Here is a 26,523-nt window from a genome sequence, read left to right as displayed (position 1 = left end):
AATTCAGTATGTAGGGAGACACTTGTTCTGTGTCAGTTTTATGTAACAGCACAGTATTCTCTAAAACTGGGCATAATCCAGGTGTCAGGATGTTAATTTTTAATATTAGCAGCAACAGATTAGTGCTTAATCTTTTTTCTTTTCAAAATAAAAAATGTATATAAGACATTGTTTTTAAAAGTAGTTTTTAGTGATAACATTTTATTCTATCACAATATTTCCCAACAAAGATATAAACTGAATTACAAAATCTATCTTCCCCCCAAAGTTAATTTATTATTGATTTTTATTTTATTTTTTTAAACCCTTACCTTCCATCTTAAAATCAATACTGTGTTTTGGATCAAAGGCAGGAGAGTAGTAGTAAGGGCTAAGCAATGGGGTTAAGTGACTTGTCCAGGGTCACATGGCTAGGAAATATGAGGCCAGATTTGAACCCAAGACCTCCTGTCTCTAGGCTCTCAATCCACTGAGCCACCAAGCTGCCCGTTATTGATTTTTAGTAGGAGAGAGGGATGTATCCTTTAACTTTGTCAGTGTAGAATTAATATTTAAGTAATATTACTTGTCATAGACATTAGTGAATGTAGTTAAGATTTATACTTATTACTTATGAGGGAAAGTGAATTTACAGTACTTTAGACAAAACTACACTGTAGTTAGTGTTTGCTTAGTCATTACTATATAGTTGTAGAAATACTTCGGAGACTTGTTGGCCCTGGATCAGCCTAACTTTTTTTTTTTATATACAAAATTCCCATTAGTGTTAATGAGAACTATGGGCACTCTGGGACTTAGGGAGACATCCCCACATTCCCCTCCTGAAAGCATTAAGTTCACCTAAGATTCTTGAGATATAATTAGAATAATAGAAGAGAGACGCTTGGAAATTAATCAGAACCTTTAGGGGGAGGAGCACATTTAAAAGGCAGAACCACAAAATGATTTTTTAGGTGAACTAACTGAATGTAAACATAAACAGTGAATAATAAATATATAAATAAATAGAATAAAGTTTTTACTATTCCATTAACTTATTCTATATTTTAAGAACAACCTATTTTTCTGAGATTAAATTCACTAATAGAAAGTAATAGAAAAGGAGTTAAATGGTTGTATTTCAGTTTCTGAACTTTTGAAATAACTTTCATTATAATTGATTTACTTTGTAATCTTGTATATCTTAGGTATTTAAAAACAGTAGACCTCACCAAACTGCCAAAAGGGTCTATTACATGCACCAAAAATTAAGAACCCTTCACATAAATATTTTATTTTGTGGAGTGTAGAATTTTAAACCATAGTTATAAAAATATATATTTATCTAAAGTAACCTAATTTTTAAAAAAGTAATTGTTACTTTAGATATACTAAGTATTTTTATAGACAAATAATTAATATAAATTAGTAATGTAGTAGCATACATGCTTCTCAGGAGCTAAGGATTTTTTGAGATAAAGAGAAAAGCATGTTAAAAATAGTTTACCAATAAGATTAGGAATTGAGAGATGGTAGGCTCAATGCTGGCTTATGAGCAAGGAAGAATTTACAAAATTAAGTAGTATTATAGATAGTTGACATAGGGATTTGTTAATATGTCTAGTCTTAAAATGATCTTGCAGGAACAATTGAGTCTTCAAGAATATTGGTGTAAATACCTTTATTCTCTCAGCTACACCTAAATATGCTTGTAATTTAGATCATTTAAGTAAATCAACATATACCTTTAATACTGCCTATCCTAATGTTTTTAATTGCATATGGCTGTCAACATGAGTTTATTTTTAAAATAAAGTGAAGCTTAAAAGCATTGTGATTTTGGAAAGAAGGGCATATCCATGTAATTAGTATGTGAGGAAATGTTCCATTTTATGATAAATTTAGACTTAAAATATCAGTGGTTAAAAAGAAATGCAATGTGATTTTGACACGAAAGATTTTCAGAATGGATTTATTTTTCCATTTGACTCCAAATCCAGATTTTAGAGTGACCAGAAATAGAAAGCTTTTAGAAACACCATGATTAGTTGATTTTGAAAGACTTCACTGTAATTTAAGGGACATTTTAAAGAACAACATAAAATCAACTGTTTAACCTTTGTAATGGTTCAGAGTTTATAGTGCAGTTAAAGTCCACTATCATTAAGCTTTCTAGTTAATGTTTATTTTGTATTGCCCATGTGTTGTGTAAGCTCTGAATAGCAAGTGTAAGCTCTGATAACTGCACGCTTTAGTATATATTCATATAGCTTAATTTTATTTTGAAACCGTTTGGGTTTTTTTGTTTGTAATTTTTTTTTAGTAGCACTGTGTGTGTATGTATGCTAAAAAGTTTTGCAAATTTTAAAGGTACTAGCCATGTGCATGTGGCAATCAAAACATTACTCATGCTTGAAATAATTTAAAAGATGTAAAATTCCTGAAATAGTCTTGAGTATGCTGATAATTTGTTGCAAGATTTAGAACTTTGTTTTAAATAATAAAGTTAGGGTTTGTGAATATTTGTAATGAAATATAACCAAAACAGTCTCAAAATTACTCTTAAGCTTTTATTTATTCTCAAAAAGTGGTATGGTGGGGGCAGCTGGGTGGCTCAGTGGATTGAGAACCAGACCTAGAGACAGGGAGGTCCTAGGTTCAAATCTGGCCTCAGATACTTCCTAGCTGTGTGACCTTGGGCAAATCAATTAACCCCCATTGCTTAGCCCTTACCACTCTTCTGCCTTGGAGTATTGACTCCAAGACAGAAGGTAAGGGTTTTTTAAAAAAAAAAGAGGTATGGCAAATAACCTTAGTTCTCAAAATAATTCATACTGTATTTTAACACTTAGGATGATTTAATGGAGATAATTATTCAAACTATATATTTGAATACTTTAATAATTGTTGGGAATTAGGGATAGGGGCTGCACTTAGATTTTATTGATCTAAGGAATTCCTGCAACTTTTAGGGTTAGAGAGTTGCCTAGAACACTTGCTTGCTCAGGGTCATATAGTTAATAATGTCAGGTTGAACTTGAACATAAACCTTGGTGTACTGAGAGCTAGCATTCTATCTGCCACTGGTTTTTCTTTATTCCTAGAAATTACTTAATTGAAATGGGAACTAATGTTCTTACAGATAATGTAATTGCTAGTTATATAATGGATTAGAATGTTCACAACTCTCCCCAGTGTAATTGTCTACCTACTATGAACAAGTTGAGTGACAAAAATTAGGACAGTAACCAATAAGTAAGACAACTTTAAAAACTGTTTTCTTGGGCATGAATATTTATGTTCATTATTTTTTAGTGTACAATCTTAGCCTTTTCTTTGGAACTTAAACCACTAATTAATGTGGTTATGCTATGTCACTCCTTTTGTTCATAGTGAGGAAAAAAACCTTAAAAGTAATTTAATGGAACAGTCATTTAATAGAGCCACCATTAAGTCCTATTCCTTCTTTACTTTGCAATATTATTTATTAAAATGTCAGATTATATATGGAAAATACAAATGACTGGTTTTGAATATTTTGTGGAAGTAGAACTGATGAATATAGAAATCAGAATGTAACAGGTTATGCTGAATAATCTATGCATGACTTTTTTTTAAGTATTGTTTCCCCTTCCCCCCATTGGCCTTGTAGAAGAAGAAGATGGAGTGTGGGAGAATGGACTTTCCTATGAATGCCGTACTCTGCTTTTCAAAGCAGTCCACAATCTGTTGGAGAGGTGTTTAATGAACCGTAACTTTGTGCGAATTGGGAAGTGGTTTGTGAAACCTTATGAAAAAGATGAAAAACCTATAAATAAAAGGTAAGACATCTTATTTTAATTTTCATTGTTTATTTGGATTTATTTTTCTTTGTGGTAACAGTTAATATTGATTTGGAAACCTCTGAAGTTTAGATCTGTATTCCATTTTACATATTCTAAGAATTTCTGTGTATCAGTATAATTGTCCCAAAATAGCAATAGAGATTCATTTAGAAAGTAGTAGTGGATAAAGAGACTACATCAACTAAAGTGAAATCTTTGATTATTGGTAATTTAAGAAAATCATTTTATTAGACTTGTTAGGTATTTGCTGAGCACAAAATACTGAGAATACAAAGATGGAAAAAAATTGGTCTTTTCCCTAAAGGAGCTTACCTTAAGTCTATTGGAATATATCACATGCCCAAATAAGTATGCTTTAATATGGATTATAACAGGGATAAAAGAGGTATTAAACTATGCTACTTTGTAACAGAGATCCAAAGAGATAAGAAATTGAGGACAGAAAAAATAATTTTCACCTTGGAAGAGCATATTTTATTTTGCCTGGAAAGACTTTATAAAATCAAAAGATTTTAAGATTATTTGGTACAAAACCTTACCTTATGGATAAGAAAAGTGAGACCTAATAAGATTTAAATTCTCACAAACAGGAATAAGTTGTAAAGCTAGGAGATGAACATAGATCCTCTGACTCCAAGTCTAATTTCCTGGAGTACCAAAATGACTTCAGGTGAAACCTGAATTTGGCCTTGGAGGAATAAAAGAATTTCTATAAAGAGCCATGTAGAAGACACATCTTATAGATGGGCCATTGTGAGCAGCTAGGTAGTGAGAGTACTTGGCCCGGAATCGAGAAGAGTCATCTTCTTGAATTCAAATTTGGCCTTAGACACTGATGGTATGACCCTGGGCAAGTCATTTGTTTCTGTTTATAATGTCCTCATCTGTAAAATGAGCTGGATAAGGAAATCACAAACCACTCCAGTATCTTTGCCAAGAAAACCCCAAACTGGATCACAAAGAGTTGGACACAACTGAAAAAGAACTCAACAGCAACAACATGGGCAATAGTCTGTAAATATGTAGAACTAGAAGAGCAGAAACTGAGATCAGTAATCTAAGAATCTAATCTGCCTGGAATGTGTAAAAAAATGTGAAACAAAGGTAGGTTGAATGCATTCAGAGCACAGAGATCAGTGTTTGAGAGTAGTTTGTGGGGTGATACAGTCCCTCCATTCATTCAGCTTGTGGAGACGTAGAAAGGTTAAGACATACCACACAGATATAATAAACAGAATTAAGTGACTTAGAGTTATAAAGAAAAGTGTCCCAACATGTTATCAACATGAAAACGTGGGAAAACCAGGGAAAACTTACAGAAGAGGTGGCATTTGATTTGCATCTTGGAAAATTAAAAGGAAGGCATTAGTATATGTCTTGAGCCTTGAATGCTTTGTAGAAATTCCCTAATCAAGTAGGGAAAGACATTCCAGTCATGGTGAGAAAGACAGGAACATGCAGTGTGTAGAGTAGAGCAGCAGTAGATGGCTTGGAAAAAGTAGTCATATTAAGATTGAAAGCTTTGATTGCTAGGTAAAAGATTTTTGAACTACACTCATAAAATCTTAACATTGGAAGAGACTTTGAAGGTAAGGTCATTTATTATGACCCATGACTACTCAAAAATCTCCTTGATAAGAAATCTAACTCCTGTCAGAAGATGTGTGTGTGTGTGTGTGTGTGTCATACATTTTGGTTTTGTGACCTTGGGCAAGCCACTTAACATCTTAGTGTTCTAGGTAGCTCTCTAAAACTATAAATTGCAGAGAAAGAAGTTGCTAGTCTATAGAGGTAGGGTTTTTTTTTTTAATAGAAGTTCCCTAGATTAGTGATATCACAGGGCTAGTTCTAATTATTAGAAAGTTTTTTGTTACATTGAGTTGATTGCTCCTAGTTTTCCCAACAGAACAAATCCAAACCTGCATAATAGCCTCTATAGCCTTAAGCCTCTTCCCTATTCTGGTTCTCTTTCTCTGAATTTTCCCTAGTATGCTCAAGTTTGTTAGGAATGTTCAAGTTCTGTTGTTCAATGTTCAAGTCTATTAGGAACATTTTAGGTCATAATTCTATCATCTATTGTGTTTAACTTCTTCCCAGCTTTGAATCATCTGCAAATTTGATAAGTAAACTGGGTTATACCTTAAAAGCATCAGTAAAAAGTAACAAGAAAATAATTCCTGTACCAATACATTAGAGACCCCTTTCTAAACTGACAACAAGCCATTAGTGACAACTTTTTTAGACCATGGCCATTCAAGCTTTTTTTTTTTTTAGCCCTTATCGATAAGATATAGTACATGAGATTCCCACAATAAGGAATAGCATAGCCAGATCTTTATATGAGGAAGGTTATTCTGGAAATAGAATGAAGGATGGATTGGAGAGCAAAAAGAACAGGAAGACCTATTAGGAGGCTATTGAAATAGACTCTAGACCAGTAATTCCCAAAGTGGGTGCCACCTCCCCCTAGAGGGTGCTGTAGCGATCCAGGGGGACGGTGCTGGCCACAGGTGCATTTATCTTTCCTATTGCTATTAAAATTTTTTTAAAATTAATTTCCAGGGGGCTAAGTAATATTCTGGAAAGGGCCAAAAAAAGTTTAGGCCAAAAAAGTTTAGGAATCACTGTTCTAGACCAATGATGGGCAAACTTTTTTTAAAGATGGGGACCATCTGTTTCTAAGGCAACTCTTGAAGTTTCATTGTATTGTATCCTACTCATTGTATTCGTCAGATTAGGAGTAATGTCTCACAGTAATGTCTCACAGTAATGTCTCAGGGGGCTGCAGTTTGCCCATGGTGTTCCCGGTTCTCATTTAACTGCATTAAGAATACAAGTCTTCCCAGGTTTTTCAGAATCTAACCCTTCTATCATTTATTATAATGTAATAATCTGTTATATTCTTTGACATAATTTGTTCAGTCATTCCCCAGTTAATGAGAATCCCTTTAGTTTCCAGTTCCATATGACTGTTGATAGCTTGGATTTCTCTTGATAATTGTTTGTTCATATTCTTACCTTAAGCCATTTATTCAAGAATGGCTCTTATTCTTATTTAAATATTTTATCAAATCTTTTATTTGAACAGTTTGTTGCAAAGACTTCCTTGAGGTAATTGTTTCTTTTTTTACTTTAAATGTAGAACCTTTTGATTTTATATAATCAAAGTTCTTCTTTGTCACTCATTTGATCAAGAAGTCTTTCTCCCATTTATAGTTTTAAAGTTATATCCTTCTCTGCCCTTTTAATTTATGATATGACCTTAAGGCCTTTGAATTTAGCAATTATGTGGTCTTTGGAGACCTCCGAGGACATAATTGGAGTAGAATGAGAGGCCATGAAGCCAGAGAGCTGGGCTTTGAGGAATGAGTAGGTGATGCAGTAGTGTCAGCAAGTGTAGATAGTTGAGCACATTTATTGATTACTCGTTGAATATATCTATATGCTTAGATCAAATTAAGTAAATTTTATAATACTATTTGGCATTGTAGTTTATAGAGGATGTACAAGAATTAATTGAGACCTCTGGAATAGCATAAGAAGGGTCCATGAAAACATCTTGACATGTTTTTAACTGTTAATATATTTAACTATTTTGGTATAGTATACAAATAAATAAAACTTACACTGTATTTAGTTATATATTTCAGCCCATTTTGAGGCATATGTGTGATGCTCCCATTTCTAATTTTGACAAATATTATTAAAACTGGCTAGAAAATTTATGAGAAACTTAAATTGATCAAGGAAAAATTGTCCCCCAAATTACTGGGATTTGAATATTCTGAAAAGAGAAAAAAGTTTATTTTTTGGGTTCCCCTTGTTATTGAGTCATTTCAACATGACTCTTCATGGGCCCCCCCCCCCTCCCCATATTTGTAATGATACTGGAGCAATTTGTCATTTCTTTCTCTGGCTCATTTTACAAAGAAAACTGAGCCAAAAAAGGGTAAGTGACTTCCCCAAAGTCACATAGTGTCTTTGGCTGAATTTGAACTCTGGTTTACCTGACTCTGTACCTGATGCTTTATCCGCCTCACTCCTTTTCTCCTAAGTGAGGAAGTGGAGAGGGAACAGATTTAAATTTCTGTGATTTAATCTATCTTTTTAAAAATCAGCTTTCAACTTCTAAGCAAGGTGGTAGAGTACTATCTAAAATGATCTTCAGAAGTTGATTAGAAATTTTTTATTTAAAGCACTATGTAAATGCTAGAGTGCTAGGCCTGGAGGCACTCAGACCTGGGTTCACATTTGGCCTGATTTCCTAGCTTTGGACCCTGAGCAAGTCAGTTAACCTTTTGTTTGTCTCAGTTTCATCATCTTTAAAATGGAGATAAAAATAGCACCTACCCATAACTGTTATTATTGTGAGGTTAAAATTGGTTGATATTTGTAAAGTGCTTTGCAAACTTTAAAACATTGCAAACTTTAAAACAAAGTATTATTGCACTTAATACTTTATTCACTTTTTTACAGCAAGGAAAAGTAACAAGATGGTAAAAAGGTACTTTCACCAGGTACCTCAACCATGTCTTGCATATTGTATGTAATAAATATTCATTGAATTAATTTTCCTGGAATCTGGTACTTTTAGTCTTCCCCTTCATTTTCCTTATTGCTCACTTCTTACTCCTCCCCTCTCTGGTTAAGGTTTTCTTAGGGGGTAGCTATCAAAGCATCTCAGGTACTTCCCACACTGGCAAATCACAGATCATCAGTTTAGGTCTCTGCTCCAGTTAATTTTTAGGTAGTCTAGAACTTGCCCCAGCTGCATGCTGTTGTGCTCTTCCCTCAGGCTTGATGGAGTGCTGCACAGCTCCCTACATTCACAATGTTCTATCCTGGTGACCTGTCCCATTTCTTCTGTTTCTTAGTTCTTTGGTCCACCACTGGCAGTTCAGAGCTTTGCATTGAGCATTTGGTGATTCTGGATTGCAGTTTCCTCTGGCAAGCTTTTTGCTTCTAAAGGGTTTAATGCCACAGTGGCAGTTGAGGAAGTTTCTATAGCATTGGAAGGAGGAAGAGGGTAAGATTAGGAGGTAGAGATGGGTTGTAACATTAAGCCTCTACCATCTCCATGGATCTGTTAGTGCAGAGGATAGGGTCGCTGCATTTTGTGCTAAGTGAGCTCAACTAACATCATCCTGGGTTTGGGGTTGTGGTGGTAGTGGTCATTTTCCAACCTTTTTTTGAATTCTTGGTCATGGAAACAACTGAAGTTGCTTTATCTTTGGTATATAATTTCTCTTTTGGGGGAAGACATCATAGGGATTAGAGAAAATGTTTAGTTTGCCATCTTGTTGCTCACATGACCTCCATTGAGTTGATTTAATAAAGAAATACATATTCTATTCATTTTAGATATGGGGTCATGGAATTTTGTTTTCCATGGAAAAGCATTTTATCTAATTTGACATGGGAAGGAGAAAAAAACATTTATTAGTAAATGAGATATTCTTAAGTTATCTTATTAATTATCTTGTCATTTCTGATACTATTTTTTGATATGGTTCCTATAGAGAATTATTACAAGTATTTGTGTCGTTCATTGCTATCCATGTGGAGCTTGTTGCAGAAAAACAATCTACATTACATATTAAGCTCATATGCTCTGAAATTCCTTATTCATTTGAAAGATATTAAGATCAACTTTTAGGTGTTTGCCATCTAGTAGGTTAGTAGTATGCATTCATACTTGATGCTTGTATCTTTATCAGCTCTAAGAATATATGTGGAAAACTACCTTCTCCCATAGACATTTCATTTTACTCTTCCTCAACCAGAGAGGGAGAATTATAATTGACTTTTCTGTGAAATGAACACAAAAGTATGCTGTTCTATTGCTAAATCTGTTTTGGAATTTGTACTCTGCAGTAAAAAGCTATTGATCTTTGACCTCAACCTGAAAAGGCACTACAGGTAGATGACTCATGAAGGATGAGGTGAATCCCTGTCAGGTGTAAAACAGTAAAGACTAGGTCAGAGGCACAGTTGAATATAATCTCTTAAGTCTCCAAGTCTGACCTAAAGGTTGACTGCCTGTTAAGAAGGTAACAAACTATTTAGTGCATAATGAATTGTGAGATATTTCAGGATTGGGGGCAAAAAAGAATTAGAACTTTCCCTCTCTTTTTTTTTTTTTGTTTTGTTTTGTTTCATATGTATAAAAACCACTGATTGTCAGGAACAACTCCTGAAAGCCAGTTACTGGAAATGGAATTTTAAGTGGCAGATTTTTAAGAAATCATCTTCATTCTAGGCTTAATTATTTCCACTTTGAGTACAGGGACCTGTTAGAGATAGAAATACCTGTAAACAGAATGAATTCCACTGAACCTGAAGACTTTTAACAAGGTCAGAGCTATGATAATTACTGCATTTTATGTTGTCACCTTTCTCATAAGCCAGACTAATCTGTTATTCTGTCTTCTAGACAGCAGTGTGGCGGGGACAAAGCCATAGCAATCAATGCCCCAGATTGTCTAGAGAAGACCCATTTTTATTAGCAATGAACTATTTTTGTTGAGATTTATAGTTTCTGTAGTTCCATAGCTTCTTGATTCCAGGGTTTTATCAGTTCTAGACTGGATGTACTCACAGTCCCCTTAGGACCTATCATTAAGGGTAGACTATATATTAGTGCTGTATTCAGTAATTGTGTTTTTATTTATAAAAAACTACTGTGGCATAGTGTCTGAAATGCTGGGCTTGGGAGTCAGGAAGATTTGGCTTCATATTTAGCCTCTATCACTTAACTTTGTGATCATGAACAAATTACTATGTTACCATGAAACCGAAGAGTAGGGTATAAACTGGTTTGCATTCTGCTTTGGTAGAATAAGTTCCAACAGGGCCAGAATCACAAAGATCCTTTTTTATTTTGACTTAAAATAGCATGTAGTATGTAATTATAATTCCTAGTTGTCTATAGTATTCCTTACGATTAGCGTGATTTGAATTCTATGTCTTCAAACTTTCCAGGCATCTTCATGAGACAACTTTAATTGCTAAAAATTATTCTCCTTTTTCTGATAAGAAAAAATTATTCTTTGAACAAAGTTCACTCCTAGTAAATATAAATGAATCAAGAACAAGTGTTTTAACAATTAAAATAGTAATTTACTCATTAATTTAAAAAAATTAATCTGACTGCTCAATTAACAGTCCTCAGAATAAGAATTTTAAAAACACCTTGATAGCTATAGAATACAGGCAAAGCTGTAGGGCATGAACAATTGAAAATAGATTGCACCCAATCAAAATCACTTGTAAGGTGTACCTTCAAGTGATAGGAGATAATAAAACTCCAGTGATGCAATTGTAGGCAAGAATAACAAAATGTTGTTTCTACTTATTCTTCAATGTATTGCTCAAATGATAGGTTTAGGAAGGTGTACAAAAGATCCATAGATAATAAAGCTGTTAAGCCACTTCTGGATAGAAATAGCTTTTATCCTTTCTGGTGAATATAGTGCAAATTTTGTATCTGAAAGTGTATTATTACTTAATAATAATATTAGCAATACATTCTTTATTTTTTTTAAACCCTTACCTTCTGTCAGAGTGGTAAGGACTAGCCAGTGGAGAGTTGAATAACATGCCCAGGGCTGTAAAGCTAGGAAATGTTGGGTCATATTTGAACCTAGACCTCCTGTCTCTAGGCCTGGCTCTATCCAAAAAGCCACCTAGCTGTGCCTAGGAATATATTCTTTTTTAAAAAATTCATTTATTTATTGATTTAGAATATTTTTCATGGTTACATGATTCTTATTCTCTCCCTCCTCTGTTCTCTCCTCCGTCTGGGAGCTAACAAGCAACTCCATAATTATACATGTATTATTGCTCAATACCTTTCTCCATATTTTTCATATTTGTAATAGAGTGATCTTTTCAAATCAAAACCCCCAATTATATACCCATAGAACCACATAATAAGTTATGTTTTTCTTCTGCGTTTCTACTCCCACAGTTCTTTCTCTTGATGTGTGTGGATAGTGTTCTTTTTCATAAGTCTCTTTGGATTGTCCTAGATCATTGCATTGCTATAAGTAGCAAAATCTTATTACATTTGATTGTGCCACAATGTTTCAGTTTCTGTGTACAATATACTCCTGGTTCTGCTCATTTCACTCTGCATCAATTCATTGAGGTTCTTCCAGTTCATATAGAAATACTCCAGTTTATTCCTTATAGCACAATAATAGTCCATCACCATCATATACCATAATTTGTTCAGTCATTTCCTTATTGATGGACACCCCTTCATTTTCCAATTTTCTGCCACCACAAAAAGTGCAGATACAGATATTTTCGTACAAACCAATTCTTTCCCATTTAAAAACATCTCTTTGGAGTACAAACCCAGTAGGGGTGTATAGCTGGATCAAAGGACATGCAGTCTTTTAAAGCCCTTTGGGCTTAATTCCAAATTGCCTTCCAGAATGGTTGGATCAATTCACTACTCCAACAGCAATGTATTACTGCCCCAATTTTATTTTTATTTTCCTTTACTGTCATATTGGCCACTCTGCTAGGTGTGAGGTGGTACCTCAGAGTTGTTTTGCAAACTATCAGTATCTGAAATTTGCCTGTTCATGTCCCTTACCATTTGTCAATTGGGGAATGGCTTGGTTTTTTTTTTTTTTTTTTTTTTTTGTAAATTTTGACTTAGTTCCATATATATTTGGGAAATTAGACCTTTGTCAAAGTTTTGTTATTAAAAAATTTTTCCCAGTTTGTTGCTTCTCTTCTAATTTTGGTTGTATTGGTTTTGTTTGTACAAAACCTTTTTAACTTAATATAATAAAAATTATTCATTTTACATTTTGTAATGTTCTCTATCTCGTTTGTCTTAAATTCCTTTCTTTCCCATACATCTAACAGGTATACTATTCTATGTTTTCCTAATTTATTTATGATTTCACATGTAATATTTAAGTCATTTATCCATTTTGAATATCTTGGTGTATAGGGTGTGAAGTGTTGTTCTAAACCTAATATTTCTCATACTGTTTTCTAATTTTCCCAACAGTTTTTGTCAAAATAGTGAGTTCTTGTTTCAAAAGCTGGGATCTTTGGTTTTATTGAACTCTAGCTCTTTTCCATTGATCCACCTTCTGTCTCTTAGCCAGTACCACATTGTTTTGATGATTACTCCATCCATCTATCCATCCATCCATCCATCTATCTATCTATCTTTAGATTTTTATCTATTTTTAGATATTTATCTATTTTAAACCCTTACCTTCCATCTTGGAATCAATACTTGGAATCAGTTGCTTCCTAGGCAGAAGAATGGTAAGGGCTAGGCAATGGGGGTTAAGTGACTTGCCCAAGGTCACAAACTGGGAAGTGTCTGAGGTCAGATTTTAACCCAGGACCTCCTGTCTCTAGTCCTGGCTCTCAATCCACTGAGCTACCCATCTGCTCCCTCCAGCAATATATTCTTGAACCTTCCTAATGAAGGCATGTTCACCTAAGAAAGAAAACCTCCCACCACCCCTCACCCCATCCTGAAATAGGATGGTATAATTAGTGTTTCTTTTGACTAATTGTGACTTAGAGCACAGAAAACTTAAAGAGGTTTGATTTGTTAGTAATAATAGTTAATAGAGGTTTACAAAGCACTTTACATATATATTATTAGATATATCTATTGTGTATATTAGGTTTACAAAGCACTTTACATATGTTACCTCATTTGATATCATCTTTCCTTAAGACTTAGATAAGCTAATTAGTGATGCTAAGAATAGATTACATAGGTAGTGGTAGAATGAATATATATGACTTGGGTATTCCACAGGTACATATTTATTTTGTTGCACAATTTTCATACTTAAATAGGAAGTATTCCATGCTATACCAGGAAGAATATGGTCTCTTGTTTTCTTCATTTACAAAAAATTATGTCCCGCAGCTATGTTTGTCCCATGCATGTTGGGTTGTAAGTTCCTAGAAAGCAGGAATTTCTTGTTTGTGTGTGTGTGTGTGTGTGTGTGTGTGTGTGTGTACACTGCCTATTGTCTTGATATAATAGGTACTCAGATATTTTGTGTATAAAATGTTGTAAAGAGAAAAGTGTCTTGAATAGTACCTCAAAAAAAGCCACTCTGAATTCAAGGTATGTTGCTATATTGTGTTATTTATTGGTTTTGCTTTTTGCCATATTAAAGGTAATGATAATGGATTTTTAAATGTTAATTCTGCATTTTACTACAGCGATATTTAATATAATTTTCAGAAATTGAATAATTTTTCTTTTGTTTTGCATGTAAAAATGCTCCCATACTCTATACAAACGTGATTTTTTTTAACATTTGCTTTTTACAACAGTGCTAATGAGAATGTATTAAGAACATGTGCTAAGAGTATATAACCAGTGGTATTTTTCTTCTACTGTATGTAGACAGCTGGAATTGAAAGCTGCTGTAAGTAGGACAGTGCAGGATAAACAGCAGGAGCTGAGAGCAATGATCACATGACTGTCTCTTTGGAATATTGGTTGCTACAGAGACCTCTAAGAGACAAATTTAGCACTTTACATCAGAAAGTCATATTCTTCTTCCTTAAAAATACAAATGGTCATTTTTGGAGAGTAGAAGAGGAGTATTAGAAGAAGGGAATGGTCTCTTTATAGTTACAATAGTATGATTTCATCTCTTGAGTGTTTGGCAACTAAGGCATTTAACATAGCTTTTAGACATTTTGTTTAGGTATTTTCAGTTTCTTTGGAGTCAAGGAAAAAAACAAATGATGATTTGTTCATTTCTTTCCTTTGAAAAATCCATTAGCATTTTTTACATAATAGCCTAAGAAATATGTTTCCCTGATTCTTAAGGGGGATAATATAGTAAAAATATGGGCTCTTAGTTTTTGTCTCTTAAAATTGTTTTTTTTTTTTTCAATTAACAAGCATTAATTTTCTCTCCCTCTTCCTTATTCTCTCCTGAAGAAAAGTAAAAATGGGATCCTTGTAACAAATGTCCATAGTCAAGCAAAACAAATGCACTTATTCCCTTTGTCTTTTAAGACATACGAATATGGAGCATTTTTTAAAGTTGCTTATGCTTGCAAATATTTGCTACACTTTGCCATTCAGATTTTGAATTCTTTGAAATTATATAGAGAAGACAGAGAATTCTTAATCATTTAGTAGTCAGTAGGCACTTTTTAAATGTTTAAAAATAACCAAAACAGCTTCTTGTAGCCATAATTTTAAAAATTGGTTACTTATGTTTATTTCTTTTTTCCCCCCTTGATTTTATTTTTGGTGATCTCTCCTCAAAATTCTTATTCATATTGTATTTTTGTGTATTTAGGGAACTGCGAATGCCACTTTTTAAAATTTATTTTTTATTTTAAGATATTTTTCCATGTTTACATGATTCATTTCTTCCCTCCCCATTTCCTTCCCCCACTTCCAGAGCCGACAAGCAATTCCACTGTGTTGTACAAATGTTATCACTTGATACCGTATTATTCATTTTTGCTATAGAGTGATTCTGATCTCACTTTCAAATAAATCTCTTTAAATTGTAAGAAAGACTAATGTTTCAGAATAACACAACCATTTAATAGTCCTTTGTGACCAGCACTTTTCACCTTGCCAATTGAAGATTGGTTTTTCATTGGTTGCCATAATTTCTTATTGCTATTTCATCCTGTTCTGAATTACCTACAATGCTCCCTTTAGTTTTCATATAATTATTCTGAGGAAAAAAATGTGAGTTTCTGTAGATCCTGTCAATATACATATTAGAAATAGCAATCTTTTTTGTAAATTTACCTTTAGTGACTAAAGCATTAAAATATTAAAACTTTTAATTCTACTATTGTTTCCTTCAGTGAAATAGAGAAATGAATCACATTTTTTTTTAAACCCTTAACTTCCGTCTTGGAATCAATACTGTGTATTGGTCCCAAGGCAGAAGAGTGGTAAGGGTAGGCAATGGGGGTCAAGTGACTTGCCCAGGAAGTGTCTGAGGCCGGATTTGAACCTAGGACCTTCCATCTCTAGGCCTGGCTCTCAATCCACTGAGCTACCCAGCTGCCCCCATGAATCACATTTCTATAGTGCTTTAAGGTTTGCAGCATTTTGCATGTTATCACATTTTGTCCTCAAAATAATTCTGTTAGGTAGGTGCTATTGTTTTCCTCACTTTGTAGATGTGGAGACTTAGTTCCAAGAGAGGTTAAGAGACTTGTATTGATTCAGTCTTTGCCAGCTTTACCATTCAGCTAAACAATTTTAGAAAACATGCATTTAGAAAATATATATTAGCATATTAATGTTTCTACTCCTTACATGACAAATGTTTTATAAGATGATTGGGGTAAAATGATTTGAGCAAAATAATTTCACCTAATTCTGTACAAATCAGCCTTAATTCTTCAGTGTTGACACTTAAGAACCCTTCAGGCTTGGTGGGACTAAAAACTTGGAGAGAATTGAATCATTTTCTTCCTATTAGTAAAGCAAATAAGGATGTCAGAATTTGTTTACTGCCAGCGAAGTAAACAATGAAGGATAAACGTTGATTAAAAAAAATCAAAGGAAAAGAAATATTGGAAACTTTGTCCTTTTTTTTATGTAGAAGCTGAATTAAGCTTAATGGAGTATGATTGCCTATCCTGTGTTTTTGGAGGGAGGTATTTTTAGCTATTATACTTTAAAGAAACTACTTAATATACTGAATATTGATACCTGCAATAAGGTTAATTCATCTTTTATACAAGTGACAACATTTGTTAGAAATGACTTTTTTCAGTGGCTTAAATTTGGGCAGTTCTGTGGCATACTCAACATCCATAATAAGCATTTATTGAATATTGTGATCCATTCACTGGTCTCCCTCCCTCCCCATTTCCACCCCCCCCCCTTTTTTTAAACCCATACCTTCTGTCTTGGTTCTAAAATGGAAAAGCGGTAAAAGCTAGGCAATGGGGGTTAAGTGACTTGCCCAGGGTCACACAGAATATAGGGAAATCTTATTATTGTTGATGGTGGCTGGTCCAGACAGACAAAAACAAAATAGCTCTTACTGGGAATGAGCCTAAGAATGAAACTTAACAGAAACATTGGTAGAAAATTTATCCCAGCTGGAACTGTGTGGATAGATTTGTTACTGCTGAATCATATGAACAATCCAGATTTTTAAATATGCTCTTAGGTTACTGAAGAGAGACAAATATAAATATGAATCCACAAGTATTTATTTAGTGTTGGCTATGTGTCAGGGACTGTATTAGGTGATGGGGTTGTGAAGGCAAAAATGAACTAGTCTGCCCTTCCAAAGAGCTTGCATGCTACTAAAGAAAGACAATATGCACATATCTAAGTATATTCAAAGTAATTTGTCCAGAGAGACACTTGCAACTGAACAGTTCAGGAAAAGCTCCTTGGGACAGGGTGTTTGAATTGAGTGTTGAAAGAAACTGAGGATTCTAAATCTTGGGTGTGAGAAATTTGTCCCAAGCATATTTAGGGGTAGAGTAACTGCCTAAGCAAAAGCAAAAAAAAAAAAATAATAATAGTTGAAATCTTATGTATAAAGAACATGTAGAAAGCCAGAATGCCGGAAGGGAAATGAAATATAATAAACCTGGAAAAGTAGATTGAGACCAAGTTATTAAGGGTTTTAGATGCCAGAGGATTTTGTTTTTTATCTTAAAGTCAATAGGGGGGCAGCTGGGTAGCTCAGTGGATTGAGTCAGGCCTAGAGACAGGAGGTCCTAGGTTCAAATCCTGCCTCAGACACTTCCCAGCTGTGTGACCCTGGGCAAGTCACTTGACCCCCATTGCCCACCCATACCACTCTTCCACCTAGGAGCCAATACACAGAAGTTAAGGGCTTAAAAAAAATTAAAATAAAAAAAAAATTAAAGTCAACAGGGAGCCATTAGAGTTTATTGAGTAGGGGGACAACATGGTCTACCTGCTGGTGTCTTAGGAAAGACATCTTTGTGGAAGATGGGTAAGATAATATTTACTTCTTGGAAAGTGGCAAACTCAATAACTACTAATGGGTGGGGAATATAGTTAGCCTACTTTGACTTCTTAGTTTTAGGATTCACTACCCCACCTAAATCTTGTATCTCATTTGTAGAGAATAAAAGGCCAGTCCTTTCAAACTTTTGTCCAAGGAAACAGTAGCTTAAATAAAATGTCTCTCTAAAATAGTAATTAAATTATGAGAGCTGCGTTCAGAAGAATTGTTTTTAAAAATGAACTCTTAAGGTGGTAGAAGAAAGTGGTAGAAAACCGAGTGGGTAAAGAAAGTACTTTACCCCTCACAATCTTTTCTCTACCTCATTGTTTTTCTCTCCCATTTCCCACTCTTCATTCTTGGATTTGACTCTTCCAAGAATCTGACTGTGGTACAGACTTAATTCTAGAGATATACTTATCTGTATTGTTGGGCATTTTTGTGCTTGAACCACTGTGTAACTTTTTTCAACCTATTCACTCAAATCTTTTTAATCTATTTATTTGATTTGATTTGATTTATTTGATGGCATAATTTTTTAAGAGCGAACTTGGCTATCATCAAACATAATAAATAGATCTGTTATACAATCGGGAAATATTTGGAACTAGTATGAGAATGTATTCTGAAAAACAAACCCCAATCTTTTAATTTTGTCATATCACTTTAAAACATAACTTTTCCTCTTTTTTCCTTTTTTTAAATCAGTGAACACTTGTCCTGCTCTTTCACCTTTTTCTTGCATGGGGACAGCAATGTTTGTACCAGTGTGGAAATTAACCAGCATCAACCTGTATATCTTCTTAGTGAAGAGCACATCACCCTTGCTCAACAATCTAATAACCCCTTTCAAGGTATGTTTTCAATTTTTGTTTCTTCTATTTGGATAGTTCTTCCTTTATTTTATGCCTTAGGAATATCCTCACTAGGAATAAAAAATTTTCCCTTAAAAATTCCAAGATTTCTCCCCTTGAGCTTTTCAGTAATTTTCTTGTATTACTGATAAATAAAAGCTTGTCATAGCTAAGTATTATCAGAAAGCCCTTGAACATAAATATTAAATTTCCTTTTTCTATAATAGAGTCATAAGACAATCAGTATACTGTTGATTGAAACAGTCTTTTATGGTGTCAGTTTTTTTTGGTATGATGATGTTTTTTTTTTTAAACCCTTACCTTCCATCTTAGAATCAATACTGTGTATTGGTTCCAAGGCAGAAGAGTGGTAAGGGCTAGGCAATGGGGGGGGGGGGTCAAGTGACTTGCCCAGGGTCACACAGGAAGTGTCTGAGGCCAAATTTGAACCCAGGATCTCCCATCTCTGGCCCTGGCTCTCAATCCACTGAGCCCCCATAATGTCAGTTTTTAAATGCTTAAGTGAGCTTGACTTTAAATGTTCATATGGTTTGTTCCCCATTTATCTCTCCTCCTTTCTGGTAATAAGCTCCTTAAGGGCAGAGCCCATAGTTTTTAGGGACCATGTATGGTTTTTGTTGTTGTTTTTCTTTAGACAGTATGCCCATGTGATATTGACATCTAATAGATGTTTAATTGATGTTTATTGTATTAACTCATTTAAACTTTTTGTGTTTCTAGTTATCTTAAGTCCATTTGGATTAAATGGCACTCTCACAGGACAAGCATTTAAGATGTCTGATTCATCCACCAAGAAATTGATTGGTGAATGGAAACAATTTTACCCTATCTCATCATGCTTGAAGGAGGTATCAGAAGAAAAGCAAGAAGATATGGATTGGGAAGATGACTCTCTAGCTGCTGTAGAAGTTCTTGTTGGTATGCATTCTCTATGTATTAGATACCAAAGGAAATTAAAAAAAAAAGATGGGAAACTTTCACTTATTTCTATGGAGAAGTAATATTTTGAAAGTATATAATTTGGGAGCAGATAGCTGGCTCAGTTAATTGAGAGCCAGGTCTAGAGATGGAAGGGCCTGGGTTCAAATCTAACCTCAAACACCCCCACCCCCCCACACCATTGCCTAGCCTTTACCATTATTCTGCTTTCGAACCATTTCACAGGATTGAATGGTAAGATGGAAGGTGAGGATTTTTTTTAAAGAAAGAAAGTATATACTTCCCCTCAGATCATAATCCACACTCACCAGCTGGACACCATGCCATTTGTTTTTTATAGTATCCTTTCTAGAGGTTATAGCAAACATCTTGGAGGCCTATTCAGAAGGCTTTTAAACTGCACTTGAATTGTTAATTGGTTATTCTGTGCTCTTTCTGTATGACCACCCCACATCTCTTTTGAGAGTAAAAATTATCATTAGTGATAAACTGAAGCCTGCTTCTGTAATCATACTATGCATTGCTCTTATGACCTCTTATTATCTGCAATTTTGATTCTTTTAATAGAGTAGCATTCATAGTCCTGTGTAGCATCATTGAGGTAATAATGGTGTTAATTTGGATTTTATGTTAGGAAGTAAGTTGGAATTAAAATGAAAGCACTGCAGTTTCTCCAGTGCAACCCAGCTTTATCTCTAGTTTTATTCCAGCTTAGGTCAGTTTACTATCCATTGGCAGTACCCACCTGTGCTGGTGAAATACCTATCCAACTATATATATAGACAATGGGAATTCTTTGGTTATTTGACTTTTTTTTATATATAGGTTATTTGATTATATATGAAATTATGGGTCTGGGAGCTGCTAGGTGGTTCACTGGACAGGAGGTTCTGGGTTCAGATATTGAATCAGACACTAGCTGTGTGACCCTGGGCAAGTCATTTACCCCCAATAATATAACTCTTACCACTCTTCTACCTTAGAATCAATTCTAAGACAGAAAGTAAAGGTTTTTTGTTATTTGTTGTGTTTTTTTGTGTTTTTTTTTTTTCTTTTAAAGAAAAAGAGATTGGGGCCTCTGAGGAGATCTGGGACTTGATGTTATTATCTTAATACTATCTGCATAAAAGAATCTTAGAAAACTTCATCTTCTCTTTCCATTAAGACAACTTCTGACAACAGAAATCCCATTTAGCAAGTGTAGATTCCTCCCTTTTTCATGCCTTGCTTTAATATTGATAAGTTGATTCAGTGATATTTATCTCTGTGGTTACTTTTATTTAGTAATGTTATTTGATCTTATTTGCATGGAAAAGAGCCTTTAAGCCCATATTTTATTCTACCAAGTTGAATGCTTTGGTAAAAACAAAACCCAACAAAAAGTAATGGTGCAATCTTATATACTCTGCATATTTCAGTCAATCATTTGATCGAAGATAGAATTGGCTAGAGAAACTTATTGGCAGAAGGCTGCTTCTTTTGTTAAGGATATCCTTAATTCATATGTAGATTAATCATAAGGGTTTTAAAGCAAGGTTATTAGGAGTGGGCATATTGAATTGGTTAGTGCTATTGCCACATTTGCCTTTTAGGTGATATCCATACAATTCATTACTTTCTCTACACTTCCCGCCCTTTCCCCTATCATAAAATCTTATTCTTTTTGGGGAATGTTTGGAAAAATTGTTCTTTGTACTCAGGATTGCATCTCTGTGCCTCTTCCCCCTCCTCTCTCCATTCCCCAGCATGAATTTCATCTATTTCTGCTTGGTTTGGGATTTGTTTCATTGGTTCTTTCCAACTTTATTTTGAGTGCTGTTGCCAAGTCCTTAGAAGCATATTGAGAACTCAGGTATGCTCATGCAATGGCTTAACAATTCTAGATGATAATGGATCTCTATAGAAACATAGGCAAACTTTTTTACCCCCTCTCAATGTTTGTAAGCACCTTTCCAGTTTCTAGTAAATATGCTTAGGATGGTACAACTTAGTTGTCTCTTCATTTTCTGTGAACTTTTCCACCCTTCATTATTTTGAGACTAGAGTAAATGAATTTTTAAAAAATTCGAACCGGTATTGCCATTAACTATGTCTCTCTGCTTGATAAAAGGATCAAGGGGTTTGTTGTCTGAGTCAGTTTCTAGATGCTTGGCTCCCTCACAGAGGCAATTTTAAAAAATTTTGGTTAAACTTATATAGAAAATGGTGATGATCCATGTCAGTTTTCCACATTTTTGTTTCAGTGACTTTTTTGAATAGGCCAGGTTAGAACTGTTTTAATCACATGTAGTTGTCATTTACTTACTTATTCTTACTTATTTTTTTGTAGATTTTGACATTTTGCTCTAATTTAGTTGATAGTCTGCACACATTTCAACAGATTATAAATACATAATTCTCTTATTCTACATATATGCCCAGCACTTTGCATAGTGCTTAACACATAATAGGCATTTAATAAGTAATTGTTGGCTGATAGTCCCCTATTTTCTAGAGATTATCAGCCATGCTCATTCTTTGTGATATGAGTCAGTTTGCCATGTTCAGCACCTTCTAAATTTTCCTCTTCTTTTTTTAAACCCTTACCTTATGTCTTAGAATCACTACTGTGTATTGGTTCTAAGGCAGAAGAGTGGTAAGGGTAGGCAATGAGGGTTAAGTAACTTGCCCAGGGTCACACAGCTAGGAAGTGTTTGAGACCAGATTTCAACCTAGGACCTACTGTCTCTAGACCTGGCTCTCAATCCACTGAGCCACCTAGTTGCCCCCCTAAATTCTCTTCTTGAAGGAAGTATTTATGCTATATAGACATGAGACTTATAAGTCTAGTAGCCTTCGACTTTTTTCATTTCTTGAACTTAAGCTATATTTTTCTTTCAATCTGTTGCCATCCTGGTTTGAGGTAGATGTTGGGAGGTAGGGTTGAAGCTAAGGTAAACAGTGAAGTCATAGAATATCAAAGTATATTTTGACTTGATTGTTTGAGAATCATGTCAAGTTCTTTGTAGGATTTCCCTACCTCTTTATCTCCTATAGCTGACATTTATGCTTAAGTTTCTCTGCTCTGATGGGCTCTGGGCTCTCTCCCGGGTGTTTTGCTTTTCTCTTTTACTGAGGTTATTTTTTTTGCTTATTATTATTATTATTATTATTATTATTATTATTATTATTATTATTATTATTATTATTATTAAATCTTACAAAATAATACTTGGAGTATTAATATATTAATTTTTAATCCTACATTATTTGGCTATATATATACTAGCATAACTATGTGAATAATGGCAGAGATCCTAATGCAATTAGGATAAACACAGAAAAGTTAAAGAAAGAGAAACTGAAGTTATAAACAAGAACAAAATACTAACAGAAATTTATGGTTTTTATTAACTTCCATAATGTTATAGTAATTACAGGGTTTTTTTCATGTTTGAATATTTTTGTTTGGAAGTTGAATATAATGTTAATTAACAAATTTATTCTTATAAAGAAAAAACGTATGACAGTGTGAGGGGATTTTCCACCATATATAAAACTACTATTGCCTTCATATCTGTCCATTTTTACCTTTAACATGTAAAATTCTAATTTCTAGATTGTCATAGCCAACTTGTATTTTAATGATCTAGTTCTGCTTTTAGCATTTTTATATACTTTCATATATAGAAAGACATGATTTTGGTTGCATTAAAAATCATAAAACTTGTCTTAAGCAATTGAGACAAATATTTTATTTCCTCCCCTCTTTAGCTGGTGTGCGAATGATCTATCCAGCGTGCTTTGTGTTAGTTCCTCAGTCAGACATTCCTACTCCTAGCTCCGTGGGATCTTCTCATTGTTCAACAACTTGCTTGGGTGTCCACCAAGTGCCTGCCTCTACAAGAGATCCTGCCATGTCTTCAGTAACTCTGACTCCACCTACATCTCCTGAGGAAGTACAAACAGGTATTATAGAAAACTTATTTCTCACTGTTAATATTCTTACTTTTTGATTGGTGACTACATACATATATACCACACACACACACATTTATTCCTCTTTAGAATCTAAGTTTCTAAAATGGTTTTTGCCTTACTCTAGTTTCCATTTAAAAAATGCAAAAACATAAGTACTCATTTTTGTTACTGAGATCAAAATATTATAAACTTGTTTTGATGAGCTATTATAAAATAAGAATAATATCCTCTAAATTAAAAAAAAACACAATGGAGTAGATGCCATTAGTTTTATTTTGGACATTTGCTCTCTCAGTTTCTTAATCTGCAAAATGAATATATGTATTCTCAGTTGTAGTGTTGAGAGAAATCAAAAAGATAAACATTCTGTATACTCCCAATTTGTTTTACAGTTGTCCCTGATAGGAGAGGTTTTGTTTTGATGCTAATGTAAGTGGAAAATTTAATGGGTTTAAAAGCAAATTACAGAAAAGTACAAGTGATTTCTGTTGGTTATGGTTTAGGCTATATCTAGCATCCTTCATGAGAGAAGGATTTGCATATACAAGGTCTTTCACATCTTGCTTTAAAGCTCTGTAGCTAGAATTTGCTCTCTGTAGCTCAACCATTGAATGCCTTGAACAAGTTTTTGTTGGAGTAGTTGATTAAAAACAAAATGGAACAAACCTATTGACATGGATTCATTTATTCATTCCACCCTGTATTTTCTTTTTTCCCCAGTTGATGCTCAGTCTGCTCATAAATGGGTCAAATTTCCTTCAGTTTCTGATGGATTCAGCTCAGATAGTACTAGCCATCATGGTGGGAAAATACCCAGAAAACTAGCCAATCAGGTGGTGGATAGAGTTTGGCAAGAATGCAATATGAACAGAGCACAGAACAAGTATGTATTTCTATTAAGTTCTAAAATGTTGAAAAGTGTTTGTTTCCAAGACTTTAAATTTTTTGTTGTTTTTCTTTTTAACTGTTTTTAAGCATTTGATTTAACTTAAATGGTATAAAGTAATGACATTTCTAAACAATTTCATCTCTTAGGAGGAAGTATTCTGCTTCATCAAGTGGTATGTGTGAAGAAGAAACTGCTGACAAAGTTGCATCCTGGGATTTTGTTGAGGCTACACAGAGGACAAGTTGCAGCTGTTCAAGGTAGATTCATAGTTGCTAAATGGTCTTGTATGATGTTGGACAGAATGAGGAAGTAAGTCAAGAGGGTTGTATCTTTAGGAGCTTTCATGAAAGCTCTAAGACTTTCTTTTTTTGGTTAAAAAAGTAACACAGATCACAAAATATTGGCTTTATATGTAGGCAGAGTTTGTGACTGTGAGAGTGGTGTGTGGAAAAACTCTTAACATCAACTCTTGTAAACTAGTAGCAACGTTAAATATGATTATCTTTCTCCCATGATAAGTTGTTATAGTACCATTTTTTTACAATGAATATCTTTTTAACTTTCTAATTTTGTATTTTGGTAGAATTGTCTGAATGTTGAAAATGGTAAGGAGGTGTTGTGAATATCTTTTTTTTACTTTTAAATTGATTTATTAGCCCTAAGCAAAACTTCTGTCAAGAGGTTCTACTTCTAATCTGGTCCCACCCCCATCCCCCTAAATAAATACCTTCTGTTAATTTCTCTATCTGGAAATAGCTATTGTCAAGAACCAAGTTGAATTATACTCCAAATAGCCCTTGGTGTGATATAGGTGTACCTCATTATACAGAAATAGTATATTATTACTTTTTGTATAAATCTGCATATCTGGGACCGACTTGTAGAAATTTTCTTTTCTTCTCGATGATCCCCCCACTCCCTATTAGATTGTAATTTCCTTGAAGGTAGACTTTATATTTTTTGTCTTTTTATCACCAAGACCCAACATAAGTATCTTTTGTGTTGTGAGCACTTAATATTTGAATTCACTTTCTTTGCAGAAATTAGGTCCTATGAACAAAACAGTCCAGCGCGCACGCACGCACGCGTGCGTGTGTGTGTGTGTGTGTATTCCCATTATTCATATACTCATGTATATGAACTCTAAAGACAGTTACCTCTGTTGTATTTGTGTTTACTCCAAACCAGTGAATTTACAAAATTTTCAATTACCTGCTTCCCCAAATAAATTTTTAAAAGTTTATTGAATTTTAAAATATGATTGGTTAAGCCTTTAGCTCAGAGCAATTTTTCCAGAAGAATGTACAATTCTTGGTTTAAAATGAGTCAATAAAACCAAAGTATTGAAACATGGACATCATATAATTTTCATGAAGACTTAATAATTGATTTTTAAGGCATGGCAAAGACTAATTACTATAATGTAGTTTTTAAAATACTAAGTATTAGCTAACTCTAAGACTAGACTAAAAATTATTTGTCATCACCAGAGTTTATAGCAGACTTGCAAAGTTTGTTTTTTAAACATTAAGCCATCATAATACAACACAAAAACTTTGATAATAATGCAGAAAATTATGTGTATATAATTTTAAAATTATTAATAATCAGGTTTTTCTTCCATAGAACAAAAGGCATCAGTAGAATTAAAAGACTAGGAGCCAATTTACCTTGGCAGTGCTAAAAGTATTCTCATTGAATAAAAATAGCCACTTTAAATCCACTTTTATGTAGTATTAGAAATTTTACAATTATAGTTAAGACATAAGCTACAAACATAAATCTTGAAGGATATTTATGAAATATTGTCAAAGAAAGCAGAACCACAAAAAACAAGTATATGTTAGGGAAAAAATGAATAGGGGAAACATTGACCTACATTTAGAATGTCTGAAAAGTTATACTTCGTGATTCAAATAGTTTAATTGTTTGATTGTATTGATAATTTTTGCTGTGGTAGAATTGGATTTGTGTTCTTACCATTGTGGATACTCTCTACAGTGGTGCAGATTAGAAATTAACCATACCTTTTTATTTCTTTGTAACTT

The 26,523-nt window shown here is 33.8% G+C and overlaps 1 protein-coding gene across 1 annotated transcript in view; it reads left to right on the top strand.

Moving 5' to 3' along the window:
* The window catches only part of MED13 (mediator complex subunit 13), a 91,123-nt gene that overhangs the window by 18,498 nt on the left and 46,102 nt on the right, over positions 1-26,523 (top strand). The window contains exons 3-8 of the mRNA XM_044675060.1: positions 3,632-3,800; positions 18,521-18,666; positions 19,408-19,605; positions 23,380-23,574; positions 24,307-24,469; positions 24,622-24,732. Of these exons, the coding sequence (XP_044530995.1) occupies positions 3,632-3,800; positions 18,521-18,666; positions 19,408-19,605; positions 23,380-23,574; positions 24,307-24,469; positions 24,622-24,732 (982 nt within the window). The remainder of the gene's footprint in view (positions 1-3,631; positions 3,801-18,520; positions 18,667-19,407; positions 19,606-23,379; positions 23,575-24,306; positions 24,470-24,621; positions 24,733-26,523) is intronic.

This window comes from Gracilinanus agilis, chromosome 4, assembly GCF_016433145.1.
Source record: "Gracilinanus agilis isolate LMUSP501 chromosome 4, AgileGrace, whole genome shotgun sequence".
Lineage (NCBI taxonomy): Eukaryota > Metazoa > Chordata > Mammalia > Didelphimorphia > Didelphidae > Gracilinanus > Gracilinanus agilis.
This window is presented reverse-complemented; position numbering and strand designations above follow the sequence as displayed.